The 15,548-nt window shown below is 41.1% G+C and overlaps 1 protein-coding gene across 3 annotated transcripts in view; it reads right to left on the bottom strand.

Moving 5' to 3' along the window:
• The window catches only part of SYT9 (synaptotagmin 9), a 72,783-nt gene extending 59,488 nt beyond the window's left edge, over positions 1-13,295 (bottom strand). For all 3 annotated transcript variants that reach the window (XR_008450091.1, XM_054068338.1, XM_054068339.1), the window contains exon 1: positions 13,012-13,295. Coding sequence is in view for 2 of the 3 variants with exons in the window: in XM_054068338.1 (XP_053924313.1) it covers positions 13,012-13,159 (148 nt within the window). In the remaining variant the exon portion in view is untranslated. The remainder of the gene's footprint in view (positions 1-13,011) is intronic.
• Between the last annotated feature and the right edge of the window lie 2,253 nt (positions 13,296-15,548).

The following is a 15,548-nucleotide window of genomic DNA, read 5'->3' as shown; positions in this document are numbered from 1 at the left end:
CAAGCCTGACTTGTCAGAAGAGATAATTTTTCACTATACAACCATAAATGTAGTTTTAAGATTGGAGTAGACACCTTGTCCTGCTTAGTACCATGGCAACAACTACCACTGGAAATCTTCCTCATAAAAAGGGGTACAGAAAAAAAGGGGCTAAAACAGCCAAACCACTGAAACTGTCAAGTCCCATGAATTCTATTTTAACAAAATTCCTGTTCTTTCTGCTCTCAGTGCATAGAGGCTGTAGGATGAGACATGAATCCTGAAACTGACTTTCAGATGTTCCTGAAAGTGCAAAATTGCTTCCCCTCCCTAATTTGGGAAGAAAAGAAAGTTGAGGTGGCTGAAGGTGTTGCTGGCTCTGTTGCTATTAAGATCTGTTCTGGTTACCAGCTCCCAAGAAAAAAACAAAAGAAGGAAGAAAAATAACACCAAAGGAAGAAAGAGCAGTTTTTGTTCACAGTGCTGGGTCTCACTTGTAACACTACACCACAGAAGGACAGCTACAGTAATTACTATAGCTTTGGCAAATCTATACCTGTGCACTGCTATTTTGGGCACTGCTTTTAGCTATTTTATCATCTCTGGCTCAGTATGAACTAAATCATCTTGACTAGTCAAATCTCTCTATATAACATAACAACAACAGAACAAGAGATAGGTAGAGAATGAATAAGGTAGGCAGGAACAAGACATTAACTTAAGGATGAGAAAAGATATAAAAATGTTACACCTACAGCAGTTAACAGAAGCTGGCAGGAACAGCAATGCTGCAGCATAGGAAAGAGCCAAGGTGACAGGTTTTAGGTGAAGCCACAATGGCCAAGCTTTCTTTTTCCTGCTTAGCCACAGACCTACTCTCAGTGTATAACCATGACTTACCGAACTATGAACCCTCAAACAAACAAACAAACAAACCAAATGAACATCTGATGAAACCCCAAGAAAGCCAAAGCATTTGGACAGATCTACTCTTATCTTTTTCTACAGTGAACTCCCTAAAGAAGCTCATGTGACTTTTAAATTCAGGTAAAAGAACCTGCAAATTTTAGTGTAATATAAAACAGAAATATAATTTCTTAAAACAGAGGTATAACAAGGTATATTTACAATTTTTCCTCTCTACTGTGCCTCTGTAGGAAAGTCCTCAAAATTTCAGGCTTCAACTCAGTATTTTCTAGTGACAACCAACTTGGTTGGTGCTTTAGGAACATGAGTAATGCTTCCCCTCTTCAGAGGTATGGTCAGCTGATCTGCTCCTCACATGCACCTCCTGGAGCAGCACAAGCAACAGGCTTCATACTCATGCCTGTTTCACCCCCGGTTCTTCATGGAACAGCTATAAATTTAGAACAAAATAAATGAACAAACTAAATAAACAAACAAAACAGGTCAACCTCTCACCTTTCTGTTTACCATGTAAGCCTTAATCATTATTAATATCTGGTGATTGAAAGAAAAGAGAGAAAGATAACATTAGACTTTTGTAACATGAGTGCCTTAGTGGCATCTGCAGTAACAGGCACCTTTTCTGATGGCATGATCTACTGCAGAAGAGAGGACAATCATAGAATTAAACAAAATTTGAGCTACTAGTTTAGATTTGTGTCTTATATTACCCCCGAGCAAACTGGTAAAGCTTAAAAAAAAACTACTGATAAGAGAATTTTCTGTTCAGAGTTTTCCGTAATTTTTTAAGCAATACCAGATCTGTTTTCACTTGTATTTGGTTTCTTACAGATCTAAAAGCTCTTTTCAGCAGGTAAGAATTGCCATAATGCTACTGCTACATATCCTACATCAGCCCTACTACGGGGAATAGAATAGCACTCAGTGAGAACCAACTCTATATCTGCTTTATTTCCTTGTAGCCAGTCTGAGGAAACACTCCCTTCCCTTAAGCTGTGCAGAGAGACCTTGGCATAATGAAGACTTAAGATCACCCTGTTTATGGCAGGCTTTATCCAAAATGGCAGAATAACTAGGCATTAATTTTATCCATTAAACTTCTCTAGGAAGAAAAAAAATATATACTTCTCTCTTAAATGGATAAAATATCTGCTACAAATGGAAACAGAAGATCATAAAACTATTGATCTCATTGATTGTTTTCTAATTAGCATAGTACATGTCTTTCTATATATTACAGCAGGATAATTCCTACTGAATAACAAGTTGTAATTATTTATATGATTTGATAGATCGGAGAAGCACCTTTTGTAATATCCTAATATTATTAGAGAAATCATTAACTCCACAGGCATGAACCTCTTGCAAATGACAAAATAAACATAATGTTTTAAACGGAACTCTAAAGAGAACTTAATATAGCTGTGGCCAGATGCCCAATGAGATAACCTGTGTGTAAGATGTGTCAAACATTATGTATTGATTGATTAAACAGCAATACAATTACATTCTGAAATTACACTAAACCATACTGTTGAGGTCAGAGAATTAAAACACAGGTGAATTAAAAATATTAGAAATATGGACAGTAAATTAAATGATATGCTACTTGAGAAATGGAGTGGCAACATCCAGAAGAAAAAACATCTCATACACAGGCATATAGACACACAATCTAAAAAACAAATGGGAGAACCCGGACACAGAGTAACCGTTGGGTCGGAATGACGAAGAATGGTTTACAGAAATTTTAAAAGATAAGTATTTAGTGGTTTTGTGTATACACACACAAAAAGGTCCATCATATGGGGAAAGGAAATGTGTGGAGAATCTCATAGACAAGAAGACATAATTAAGAAATTTTGAACAAATTTCCTGATGAAAACATAGAAAACCAAGGCAATTGATTTGCAAGGGAAGTCAGCAAGGCTTTGCGTACATGTAAAACTAACCTGGAAAAAAAAGCAGTGAGAAAGTACACTAGAGGAAGTATACTATTTAAAATCCTAATTATTATTTTAAATGTCCTTTGAAAGTTTTAACTCTAAAATCATTACTGCTTGATTTTTTTTCTTAATATGGTGAATTGAGATCAATAATCTAAAAGCCTTTTCTGACAAGTCATGTACTCTTGGATTCTTCCAATATTTATCATTGGTAGACACACACAACTGTAAACTGACTCAAGACATACAGGTGTACATATCAGTTTTGACAGTGTCCACTGTATTTATGAATTCCAACTAACCATAGGAAGTACGCAAGATAAAGTTCTGTAGCATCCATGTGTGGCAAAGGAAGCCAAACTGATTTTACTTGGCTAATGAATGTGTAAAGTAAAAAAAAAAAAAAAATGCAGTTGAACATATTGAGCAACTTAAACCACATAAGATTCAGTGTGATTACAATAGCTAATGTAACAAATGTGCAAACTACCAGCTGTTAGAGATGACATCTTTTTTATATGACAGAATTTTTTTTGTACTCTCCAAATAAATGGATCAAGTACTCACTAAACAGTACCACAGAATATGCAAGAAAAATTTATCTTGTAAGATGATGAACTTCAGGTATTACAGATTTTATAAGTTGCAATTGACAGCATTTTGATGAAAAATCCTTACATCCGTAATTAATTATTCCAAATTCTTATTCCTTGAACTAACATTTTGTTAGCATTATGAAAGAGACATAATGCTTAAGACCAGAATGATCTCTCTTTATCTCCTTAGTATAAATAAAGCCACAGAAGAGCTTAAATAAACGACAAAATACCGCAAATGATGCACAATACAATGTTTTGAAGTACAGCTTTGCACTAAACCAACACTGATCATTATTTTCAGTGGAGGAAGAAATAAAACCTATAAATTTGGTTTTAAACAAATACATAAAAAGCAGTTTATGTTCAGCCTCTACTTATTGCACACCAAAGATGCTATCATGCTGCACAGCCTCAAGACTGAATTTAACTGGACCTGCTGTTATGACAACAATAATTTTGGGCTTATATTTCTAAGGCTATGAATTGTGAGTGCAATTGAGCTCTCACAAATTAGTTTGGAAAGGAAATTTCCAGAAAGCTATCTGGGGGGACATGTAGCCAATTGTTTGTGCTTAAGTCAATAAACATATGGATCACACAAAACCATATCAATTCAGAATTCTGCCAGTACCAAAAAATGGCATATTGTAACACAGGTTCATGATTTTAAGGAATTAATGACCCATAAATCCATTACACTAACACCTCTACTTAAGTGATCAGAGCTTTGTGTCTCCAAATGTAAACTGTTGCCTGTGAAGGCTTATGGATATTTCTTAGGAAACTATAATTATCGCATTCTTTTCCCTCTCCTCCCTATAGGAGGAGTGTGCAAATCCCACTGAAATAAAAGTTATAAAAAATGCAGTGACAAAGTTTTAGTGGCAAGTACAGTTGTACGTACATGGGTTAAATTTACTGGTTTTCATCAGCAAAACTAGCATTTAAGGTGAGAATCCAGGTGTAAGACAGGCTGTATGCTCTTCAGCCCCCCTAATCTTTAAAAGGTTGATGTTTTTGTCATTACTCTTTAGGTTATTTTCAATTACATACATTTTTGTTATTCACAGATCAAAATAACCATTTTCTTTAACATTCCTGCACATTTGGCAGAGACTTGCATAAACTGTGGGATGACTGTAGAGATAACTGACTTCAGATTCAAGTGGTATGTTAGTCTAACTTTTGGGATTACTTCACAAATCTGCCTGCTATGATTTCAGTAAATAAATACTATTTATATATAAGGAATATAATATACGAGTAAATATACTTTTTTCATTAAATACAAAGGGGTGTAGTTGGCACCAGTCTATTTATCACAAACACAACACAATGTTTTGCTATGATTTCAGTGCATAAGTGCAGACTGTAAACAACAGACACTTGGTATAATTCCCATAGAAGTGAGAGGTAAAACTGAAATGGAAATGGAAGTCCCGGAAAGCTCTTGCTTTCCACATCTATGCTGAATATGGATGCGGAGGCCAAGAAGGGCTGCAAGCCACCTTCCTCTTGTCTTTTTCTTGTACAGGAGAACAAGTTTAACTGTACCTCGATATCCAAGCACAGTCACAGGACAGCAGTGGCACTAGTCTTGGTCAGGAGGACTACAGAGAAGCTACTCACACTTGTCTTCTCAATTTAGAAGAAAGTATTGATACACTGAAACTGCTTTGCACCACTGAAAAATTTAAAGTGATTTCAGTAGTGCAGGGATCTTTCCTTTCATGTTTGAACATTGTTTAATACGACTGTGCTGCAACCTGATCAAAGCTCAACATCAGTTTTATTGTAAGAACAATCTTTGCTTTCCTTTTCTCTGGTTCTGAGGTGTAAATTCTAACTTAAACATCTATGCATCTTTAGGTTTCCTATCTATTCTACAATAAAGTTGTATGCAGTTACATTAAAGTAAAATATTTACTGTACTTTCATTTAAATTAACCTAATTACAGCTTCAAGCCATTATTAAGCATGCAGGTGGTCCCTTTTCTTTCAACGTAATTTGCTCTTTCCTATACTTTTGATTCAAAGCTTAGAGTTATCTGTTTAAAATAGACTTCCCAGGAAAAAACAATACTACAGTCTTTCGATATGACAAGAAAATCTCTGAGAGCCTGTTTGTTTACAGGGAATTAAACTAGCAGAACATCTTGGAATACAGGCAACAGGAAATAATTCTTTTTACCTTCTGCAAATATGTTTCTGACTTTTCAGAAGAGAAAAAGATTACGTATTTTTAGTCTTAATTATGGAATAGTACCGTACTTTTAAAACCTCTCAAAACAGTTCTTTGGTTCTTGAAACCCAAAAAACTTGGGCCTCATACTTCTTAATTCGTGCTTGTCCTCTATCTGGTTGAAGAGCTCTGCACTAACACACCACAGAGAGTACTATCAATTTTCAGTGGGAGCATTTTACATCTATTTGGCAAAAGAAAAACATTAATAATATGGAAAGGAACAGTTCATAATGAGTAAAATAAAAATAAAAGATATGCTGAAAGTTTTTTCGCCCTCTCTAATCTTCTTTCTGTCTTTAAAACTCTGTAAATTATTTCTGCATTTATCTACATAAATATAGACGTACTTAGCATCTTGATGAAACTCTGCAGTTTGTTATGTTCCTGGAGGTTGGGGGGGATAAATCAGTAAGTAATTTGAGTTATAAAAATTTAAAAACGCCCTCTTGAGAAATAAAACTACATTCTGAATACAGGTTTTATTTTAAACTCAGTTCTGAATTAAGGGGAAGCTTGCTGGGATACTATTCAGTTGCAAGTATTAGCCTCCTAGGGAGCGACCATTCTATCGCAGTGATACTGTCCACAGAAAATCTTTGTCTCACACTCTGCTGGAAGGCCACATTCATGCCAGTCAGGCCTTTTTGTTTCTTTGTGCTTTTCTTATTACTGAGGTTAAAAGTACTCATTAAAAAATGAAGTACTGATAAATAAATTCATAAATTCTACTGCAAGACCATAACTGCACCTGCTCATACGTTATTCCTGCAATATCCGTCACATTTCCAAGCCCACTTGCCCTCAGCAAGTTCACAGATGGCACCAAGCTGAGTAGTGAGGTTGATACCTCTGAGGGAAGGGATGCCATCCATGGGGACCCTGACAAGCTAGAGAAGTGAGCTTGTGAAAACTTCACGAGGTTCAACCGGGCAAAGTGCAAGGTCCTGCACGTGGGTCGGAGCAATACTCAGTATTGATACAGGCTGGGGGATGAAGATATTGAGAGCATCTCTGCAGAGGAGGACCTGGTGGATGAGAAGCTAAACATGACCCAGTAATGTGCACTTGCAGCCCAAAAGGCCAATCACATCCTGGAGTGCATCTAAAGAAGCATGGCCAGCACGTTGAGGGAGGTGATTCTGCCCCTCTACACTACTCTGGTAAGACCATACCTGGAATACTGCATCCAGGTCTGGAGCCCTCAGCACAGGAAAGACATGGACCTGTTGGAACGGGTCCAGAGGAGGGCCAATGAAATGATCAAAGGCCTGGAACACCTTCCCTACTGAGAGAAGCTGAGAGCGTTGGAGTTGTTCAGCTTGGGGAAGATTCAAAGGAGACCTTATTGCAGCCTTTCAATACTTCAAGAGTAGTTATAAGAAAGATGGGGAAAAACAGTTCAGCAGGGCCTGCAGCAACAGGACAAGGAGTAATGGTTTTAAAGTAAAAGAGAAGTTTAGACTAGATATTAGGAAGGAATTTTTTATGCTGAGGGTGGTGAAACACCGGAACAAGTAGCCTAGAGAGGTGGTAGACACCCCTTCCTTGGAAACATTCCAGGTCAGGTTGGATGGAGCTCCAAGTAACTTGATATAGTTGAACATCTCACTGCAGGGGGATTGGATTAGATGGCCTTCATGGTGCCTTCCAATCCACCCCATTCTACGATTCTATGATTTTTTTTAGTTTCTTGATTGTCAAATATCTGTACCTCTATCAGATACTAAAACCTGTCTTTCTGTCACTGTATGATATCTATCTCTTACTTAAAACCTGTAGCATACTTTCTGCTCAACAACCATCACCATACCCAAAATATTCAGCATGCCTTCTGATTTAACATCTATTAGCCAATTTTAAAGCACATAATTAAGAATATTGTAAGACTTTACTGGCTTATCCTCAAGATATGCAATCCAACACAACAGAAAAGCATAGGAAACTTTACTTTTTGTTTCTATTCATTGTCCCACTATGACAATGAAAATTCATTATGATTAATGGATTAGACTTTTTTTTTAAATATCCCTTATTTTCATAAGCAACATTTTTATCGAGCTCTCATGTTCATAATAGCTTCCTCTGACATTTTTAGGGTTTTTTATTCCTAGTTTTCAAGGTTTGCATACTTTTTAACTAAAGGAAGAGAACGTCAGTCTGTAGAATGTGCTAAGGAGATGAAGTTTTCTGTAAGGCAGTTTCAGTGTGCAACTCTTTCATACTTCTCCTTTATATAACTTAATTTTACTGATATTCAGCAAATGTCAGTGAACATAGCCTTGTATTACACACTCTGTTGCTCTATCTAACAGTCATCGGAAGGTATGCAGACAGCACAAGTTGTTGAAAAGTTGGCAAAACACTACAACATAAGGCAATGCAGAAATCTATCAAGTCTACAAAGAGCAATGGCAGCAAACTCTGCCCTCTCTGCGAGGCTGGGTTTTAAAAACAAAGATTCAATACAGAACAACAACAAAAATCCCCAAAGACCTAGAATCACCTACACCCAAAAACTACTAGAGGCAAAAGGTTTAAGGTTGATTTCTGAAATGTAACTCTAAAGCAGTAAAATCGGCTACAATGGAAGTGTAATTCACAGTCATGTACCAGGTAGATCGAGAACAAGGCACTAGCTTCAGCCAACAAAAAGATTTTCTTCCTCCATTCTCTGCCAAAGGTTAAACTATTCTAAATAAAAAACATGCAACTCATCTTGACACCTCCCCCACCTCAAAGTTTTCACCTTTTAAAAGGTCCAAAGTGACATGGATAAAACATATACACCATTTCTGGCAGGCTTGGTTGATACCACACGATTTTTTTCAGTTAAGAAGTTCCAAGATAAATCTATTAGAGATATGGTCCACAAGGAATTGCAACTTTTTTTTGATCTCAATTCCTCTTTTACTGATCTGTCTCTCTATAAAGATTTTCTGCCTTCATAGGGTTTTTTTGTTTGTTTGTTTGTTTGGCGTTGGTTTGTTGTTAGATTTTTTTAGTTTGGTTTGGTATGGGTTTTTTACACATTAGTATCATACTTCTAATCAAGCAACTTCCTCTCCTCATCAGCAATATTTGCTTTATCTGGTGCCATGCGGCAATGTTACATGATTTTGGGTGATTGTTTTCAAATGCCTGGATGACTAATACAGTTTATACTTGAATATCTCTAGGAGGTCCCTATGACTCTCCCTTATGGATGTTTTACATTCGTGGTGTGCTCAGGCTTAGCAATTTACCCTCGTAAAACCCTTCTATGATACAGAAATGTTATGAACATTTTACAAACAGGGAATGGAGGAAAGGAGCAGAAAAAGATCCAGCTTATTAAGGTATATAGATGCTTAAAGATCCCTACTGGGATTTTCAAGGGTCCTCTAACATGTATCTCTTTTTGAACTAATTGAAGATTTTTCACTAAGTGCCTAATTTGTATTTTTGGTTTTCTGAAAACCTTTAAAATCTGACTCACCTATGTCACCCTTTGAACTCAGTGGATCAGTGCATTTAACCTCCAACTCATTAGCCCTTAAACTTATGCTCTAAGTACTGTGCAGTACCTCCCATAATAGGGCAAATTAAATGAAAAATGAAAAATAAAGATGCCATGCATACTGCAGGCATCCAGTCCTCCCCTATACCTCTCCATTCAGTCCCCTCCTATCCCCCTCCTTCCTGCCCTCCTGGTCTGAGTCCTCTCCAACAGCAGGGAGCCTCACAGATAACCATATCAGATATCAGGCAAGGAACAGGTGGATTCCCGGGGATCTGGCTACTCACCGCTGGGACTGAGGGGTGCTGGGAGTTTGATCTTGCAGGCAAACCCTGATATCAGGCTCAGCAAACCCTCAGCTCACTCGCTCCCTCAATTAAGGTTTGATTTTTCCAATATTCCATAGATTCTATTAATTCCATTGATTTTCCATCAGTTTTTTTTTAGTAACTACTGCACCCCCCACCACCACTCATATAGCAGAGCCAACATATATAAATGGCTCAAACCAACATGTCGTAAAATCATCTGTATCCACCATGCAGTTGGGTTTAGGCAAGAATTTTTTTACTGTGAGGGTGGTGAGGCACTGGAATAGGTTGTCCAGGGAAGTCATGGATTCCCGGTCCCTGTTCAAGATCAGGTTGGATGAGGCTTTGAGCAACCTGACCTAGTGGAATGTGTCCTTGCCCATGGCAGAGGGGCTGGGACTGAGTGATCTTTAAGGACCCTTCCGACCCAAACCATCCTATGATTCTATGGAGAAATACACTAATTTCTGTACAAAAGCTAATGATGTATGTTTTCTAGCTACAACTTTTCTCAACACTCACAAGGTTGTATACATTTTTGGATAGGTCTTTCGGCTGCCCTAAGAGAAATTTACTCAGTCTGGCTAATGTACATCATGTTTCCACCGCAGGGCAAGGGGGCAATGGGGAAGCTAGTTATAAGAGAATAGCTTCATCTTTTGCCTAATTCTGCCAAGAAGATGCTGGTTTTCAGCACAGGGTTTCTTCACACCCCTATGTTTAGATCACTAGTGGCCAGCAATTGAATGGATCAGTTATCAGGGCTTTTTAATGCTGTTTCCCCTTTAAGTCAATGAAACTCACTATGTAAATTAAGCTGGATTTGTTAATGTACTGCCCTTTGATTGTGAATCACATTACTCATTTTTTGAAGTCCTGTACATTGTCTTCTTGAAGCCTGTACCATCAAATCCAAGGACCAGCTAAACAAAACACTTGGGTAGCCTATTTACTGAGGTGATACACATATTTTAATCAAAGAAAGATGACGAGGTAAATGAATAAATTCGTGATATTGCTACCCTACAGAAGTGGTTTCCATGACTGGGTTTATGGATAACATGTTGCCTGCGAGACCCTCTGAGACTGACTGCAGCTGCAAAAAATAAAAATGTTAAAATCGAGGCCAATAGGAAGATGCTGCCTGCAGCATAATTGCTCACTGTTGCTGCACATTGACTGGCGGAGGTTAGGGACCGCTGCTCTGTGTAATTGAGCAGGTTTGCAACAATACCAGAAGGCTGTTGTATAATGATGGCTTAAGCAAAACAGGTAGAAATAAACAGAGATTTTATTTTTTTTTTTTATCTTAAGGTAGAGGTGATAAATTTTTACTGAGCACATTATGTTTTAAAAATGCTCCCAAACAGATGATAGGTAGTCTTTTTGCCTGAGGCTGATGGAAAAAAAAACAGGTAGCTTCTGAAAGAAATCTGAAGAGCTGCTATCCAAGTAGCTGAGGTTAAGGTGTCCATATGCATTTCAAGTAATTTAGTATTCAAAGCGAGTACTGATTTAAGTAGACATTTTTGAAATCATCACCTGATACAGAAATATGTGATTGATCCCTTGGTAAATTAAAATTACGGAAAATCACAGGTGTCTTGTCACAAAAATTACTGCTTATATGAACAAAACAATTAAATCTGCCTATATGAACAAAACAATTAAATTTGTGTAATTTTAAAGAATCCTTATGAAACCTTGCATGAATCACTTTAATTTGAGTCTTTTCTCAGTGAGTGAAAAGCCAGAATGGCTGCAAATAGCTTTGGATACAAGCAAATTGAATGTCAGAAAATTCCTTATTAATTTATTGTGATAGCACATCTTTATTCCCCCATTTTTCTCTTTTAGTTTTACTTATTTACTCCAGGCCTTTTCACATATCCAGGCATTTGTCAGTAAGTTGTACTCTGCGTGTTACTTCCAACCCACTAAATTACAGATGAATATTTAAGAACAGAGTGTCATTAGACTGCCTTATGCTAAACTATTTTTATTTTCAGAGAATATTAAAGAAATTGGTAACAGGCTGTAATGGTCAGCTGATCTAACAGCAAGGCTTTCCAGTACTGTAAATGTTTATCAACTCCTGTTTTAACTCCCTAATGTTCTCCTCATACGGAGGAAGCTCATCTTAATGTTGTAAAAATAAATATAATAAACTCCTACTTCAAATTGCAATTTAACTTTCCCCTACGGCCAGAGATGTACAGAACATGATCAATCTTTCAGCATTTTTGCGCAGCTGGAGCTCAGGCTCCTTATTAAAAACCTTCCTGAAGTTAAAGTTTTTAAGTCAGAGTGTTATGCCAACCCATGAAAAGGCAACCATAACGCAAACACGCACACAAAAAAAACACTCAGTGCATATCTAGTCAGACCTATGACACCCATCTACTACAGAAATGCACGAAATAGTCTTTTTATCTTGTGAAATACAGAACTCAAAAGTTAGGTGAAATCGTGCTGCATTTAAACTGAGCTGTAACCCACCTACCCACACCCCTTTACAATTAAACCCAGAGCGATGGGGAAGGCCGGAGCAGCCCCGGAGCAGCCCCCTCGCCTTGCGACACTGCAGCAAAGCCACCGAGGTGGCAGCGCCGGGCAGGGATGCTCCGACCCGCTCCAGGGCAGGGATGAGCCCAGGCGAGCGGCTGCGGGGGCACGAAGGAGAAAGTTGCCTGCCATCCCGAGCAGTTAACGCCCGTCTCCAGCGGGGAGAGCTGCAGAACGAGGGGGATGCAGCTCCGCCGAGAGCTGGAACCGGAGACTCGGCAGCACCGGGCGCGCACTCCACCCGGACAAGTGGGTCCTCCCCCGGCCGGGATGAGCCCCAGCCCCGTGCTCCTCTCGCATCCCAGGGCAGTCCCCGCTGTACCGGGGGCAGATGGGAGCCTGCAACCGGAGACCCGGCATCACTGGGCGCAGCAGCGCGCATCCCACCCAGACAGGCATCCTCCCCCGGGCACGCATCCCACTCCGACAAGCATCCTTCCCCGGGCCGGGTCGCTCCAGCCCCGCTCTCCCCGTCCTCCCCTCGCACGAAGGCGCAGTCCCCGCTGCTGTACCGGCAGGAGCTGGGAGCTTGCAGCCGGAGACCCGGCATCAGCGGGCGCAGCGGCGCGCATCCCACCCGGACAAGCATCCTCCCCCGGGCGCGCATCCCAGCCCGGAGAAGCGCCCCTCCCCGGCCGGATCGCCCCAGCCCTGTCCTCCCCTCTCATCCCTGGGCAGTCACCGCTGTACCGGCAGGAGCTGGGAGCCTGCAAACGGAGACCCGGCATCGCCGGGCGCACATCCCACCCGGACAAGCATCCTCCCCCAGGCGGATCGCCCCAGACCCGCGCTCCCCGGAGCAGTCCCCGCTGCACCGGCAGGCCTCGCCCCGCGGCAACCCGGCCCCGGAGGGACGCTTGGGGATGCCCACCCTCCTCCCGCAGCCAGGGCACGGGGCCGGCCGCCGGCACCGGCGCGCATCCCGCATCCTTTACGGCCGTACCCGAGTCGGTGAGGCGGGGCCGGGCTCTGTCCCGCAGGTAGTAGATGAAATCCCGGCAGTTCTCGTTCTCCACCGCCCCGACGGAGCAGAGCTCGGCCAGCAGCTGCAGCGCTTTCTGGCAAATCTCGTCCTCCCTGTCTCCGGGCATCGCCCCCCGAGCATCCTCGGGAGCGCAGCGGTCAGGCGCCGCGCCGCTGCCCGCCGCCCGCCTGCCCCCGCCCGCGCCGCCGCGCCGACACCCGCATCCTCCGCCGCTCCCCCCGCCCCGACAGCGGCTCCCGCTGCCGCTGCAGGAGGAGGAGGAAGAGGAGGGGGTCCCACCAGTTGAATGCGACCGCCCAGCCTCCCCGGCTGCCGCCCTCTCCTCCGCACGCCTGGTTCCGCGCCCCTCGAGCTGGGATGCGCAGGAAAGTTCAGGAGGGTCTGATGAAGGACGGTCCCGCACGCAGGTCCTGATGGGCAGCTCCTCCTCCTCCTCTCCATCGCTGGCCAGGCCCAAACCTCCGCTTTCGATGCTCCGCGTTTGATGTTTGCGAACAGTTTGTTAAACACCGCAGGCTTTTTGTGTCTCTCTCTGCCTACTCCCTTTCAGAAATTATTCCGTTTATTCAGCTAATTGTCCTGAAACGAGTCTATAAATTATGTGTGTTCTCAACGTGGGGAACGTAGCGAAGGGGAAAAGGTTAGAAATTCATTCTGGACAGAAGGGCGTTCTGCGGCGGGTTCATGACCTGTGTGACGGGTTAGAAAGAGTTAAAGTGATGATGCGAAATCGCAGGCACCTGAGAAGGGGCCACAGCTCCAGGGGAAGCGGGAGAGCCTTTGCTGGAGGAGGTGGAGGCTGAGAAGCCGTCTGCCATTAAGCGTGTTTATCCTGACAAGTAGGAGATTTGTAAGGTGCTGCCTCGCTTTCTGGATTTGTAGGCAGGGAGGCTGGTGGGTGTCACAAGGGGAGAAGCTGAGAACTGGCTGCTCCGTTTAACTTAATTCTTTTATAATAGTTAAAGCAAATATCAGAGGCCACGATGAGCTTGGAAAGTTCAGACTGGTGTGGATGTTCAGCCTAGTTTAAAGACCAGTGGTGATAATGCTAGAAATAGTGTACACAGCAACATCTTCCAGTAGAAGCTTTTTTCTTTTCTTAAGGGAAAAAGAATATTGTTGAAATAAGTTAAAAAGTATTTTGTGAATGCAGTGGATGTTAACAGCAGAAGTTGTTTACTAGTATAACTTGATGTCTCCTAATTAGGATGTGCCAGCATTACTTATGTCTTCGCGGCATGACTTTTGTTTCCTCACTTCTAATAGAAAAAATATGTCTGTAAAATATGATCGTACAAACCAGGTATAATTTCATCAGGAAACAGGCAACTCTTTGACTCTAGCTTGTTCTTATCAGGAATTGATCATAGATAATAAAATGTGATGTAGCTGTTATAGTCATTGAGGTTGTATTTTTGAAGCCCAAAGATTTTTATAACAGAAAGATATGTTTTCACATCTAAGCATGGGGAATCTGTACACCAGTATCACTCAATGCTGCCCGAATATTCATCTTGCTGCTGGAAATAAAACCATGATTGGCTTGTTTCTGCAAGCATGCAGGAAGACAGGGAAGAGAGACAGTTCTGAACAGGTACGGACAATGACAGCTCTTTCTCTGAGAAGACCAGTCTTTAGCAGAACTGCTGGTCTTCCCGCTTCAGTGAAGAAGGGGTAAAATTTAAAGAACTTGGTAGAACCACTGGTACTACAGTCCCTTTTAGGGAAAAACAACTGCAAGAAGGCTAGTGAATTATTCATACGTATATAAGCTCTCTAGGAGTAGAAACATTTTTATCTGTAACACCAAATCAAGTCCTGGCCAATGCTGGTGATGTGTAATAAAGAGGAGTAAAGACAAAGAAGCTGTCCAAGGCCAGTGACAGAGACAGTGTAGTACGCTCCAAGTAGTCCAGTGATCATGCATGATCCACTTTTGAATTACTGTACAATTTGTGCATTGTGACTCATTTAGGCAGATTATTTGGCTATCTTTTGGTAGTTTGGCTCTGACCTAGACGACTGTGCTGTTCTGTAGCTTGTACTCTGTCCAGGATAGTCAATGATATCGACTGCAAAGTGATATTATTGCACTTACTAGAATGTGTTTTTTATCCTGTGGGACCACAAGACCATCACTAGCCGGGGATTCTAGCTTGCTGCAGAGTGACTCTGGACAACCTGGTCATGAAGTGGTAACTTCTTTATCTCTCTCCTATAACTAAAATGTCTTGCTTCATTTTTTTAAACAGCAGGAATTTGAAGGTGCCAAGATGTTTATAATGCAGATGGTGAGGATTGGAAATTTTTCAGTCTGGTGGAGGAAAGATCATGAAATTGTTTGGACATTACTGCTAGTGAACAAAAGCATCTATTCTCAAAAGCTCTGAGCAGGTACTGAGTGCACTGTATAAGCAAGCACCTGTGTCACTTTCTGGAGATAACAGCAGTAAATGTAGTCTGCTGTGTCTAAAAACAAATGCAACTTTTCCTTC

This window comes from Cuculus canorus, chromosome 5 (genome assembly GCF_017976375.1).
Source record: "Cuculus canorus isolate bCucCan1 chromosome 5, bCucCan1.pri, whole genome shotgun sequence".
Classification (NCBI taxonomy): domain Eukaryota; kingdom Metazoa; phylum Chordata; class Aves; order Cuculiformes; family Cuculidae; genus Cuculus; species Cuculus canorus.
This window is presented reverse-complemented; position numbering and strand designations above follow the sequence as displayed.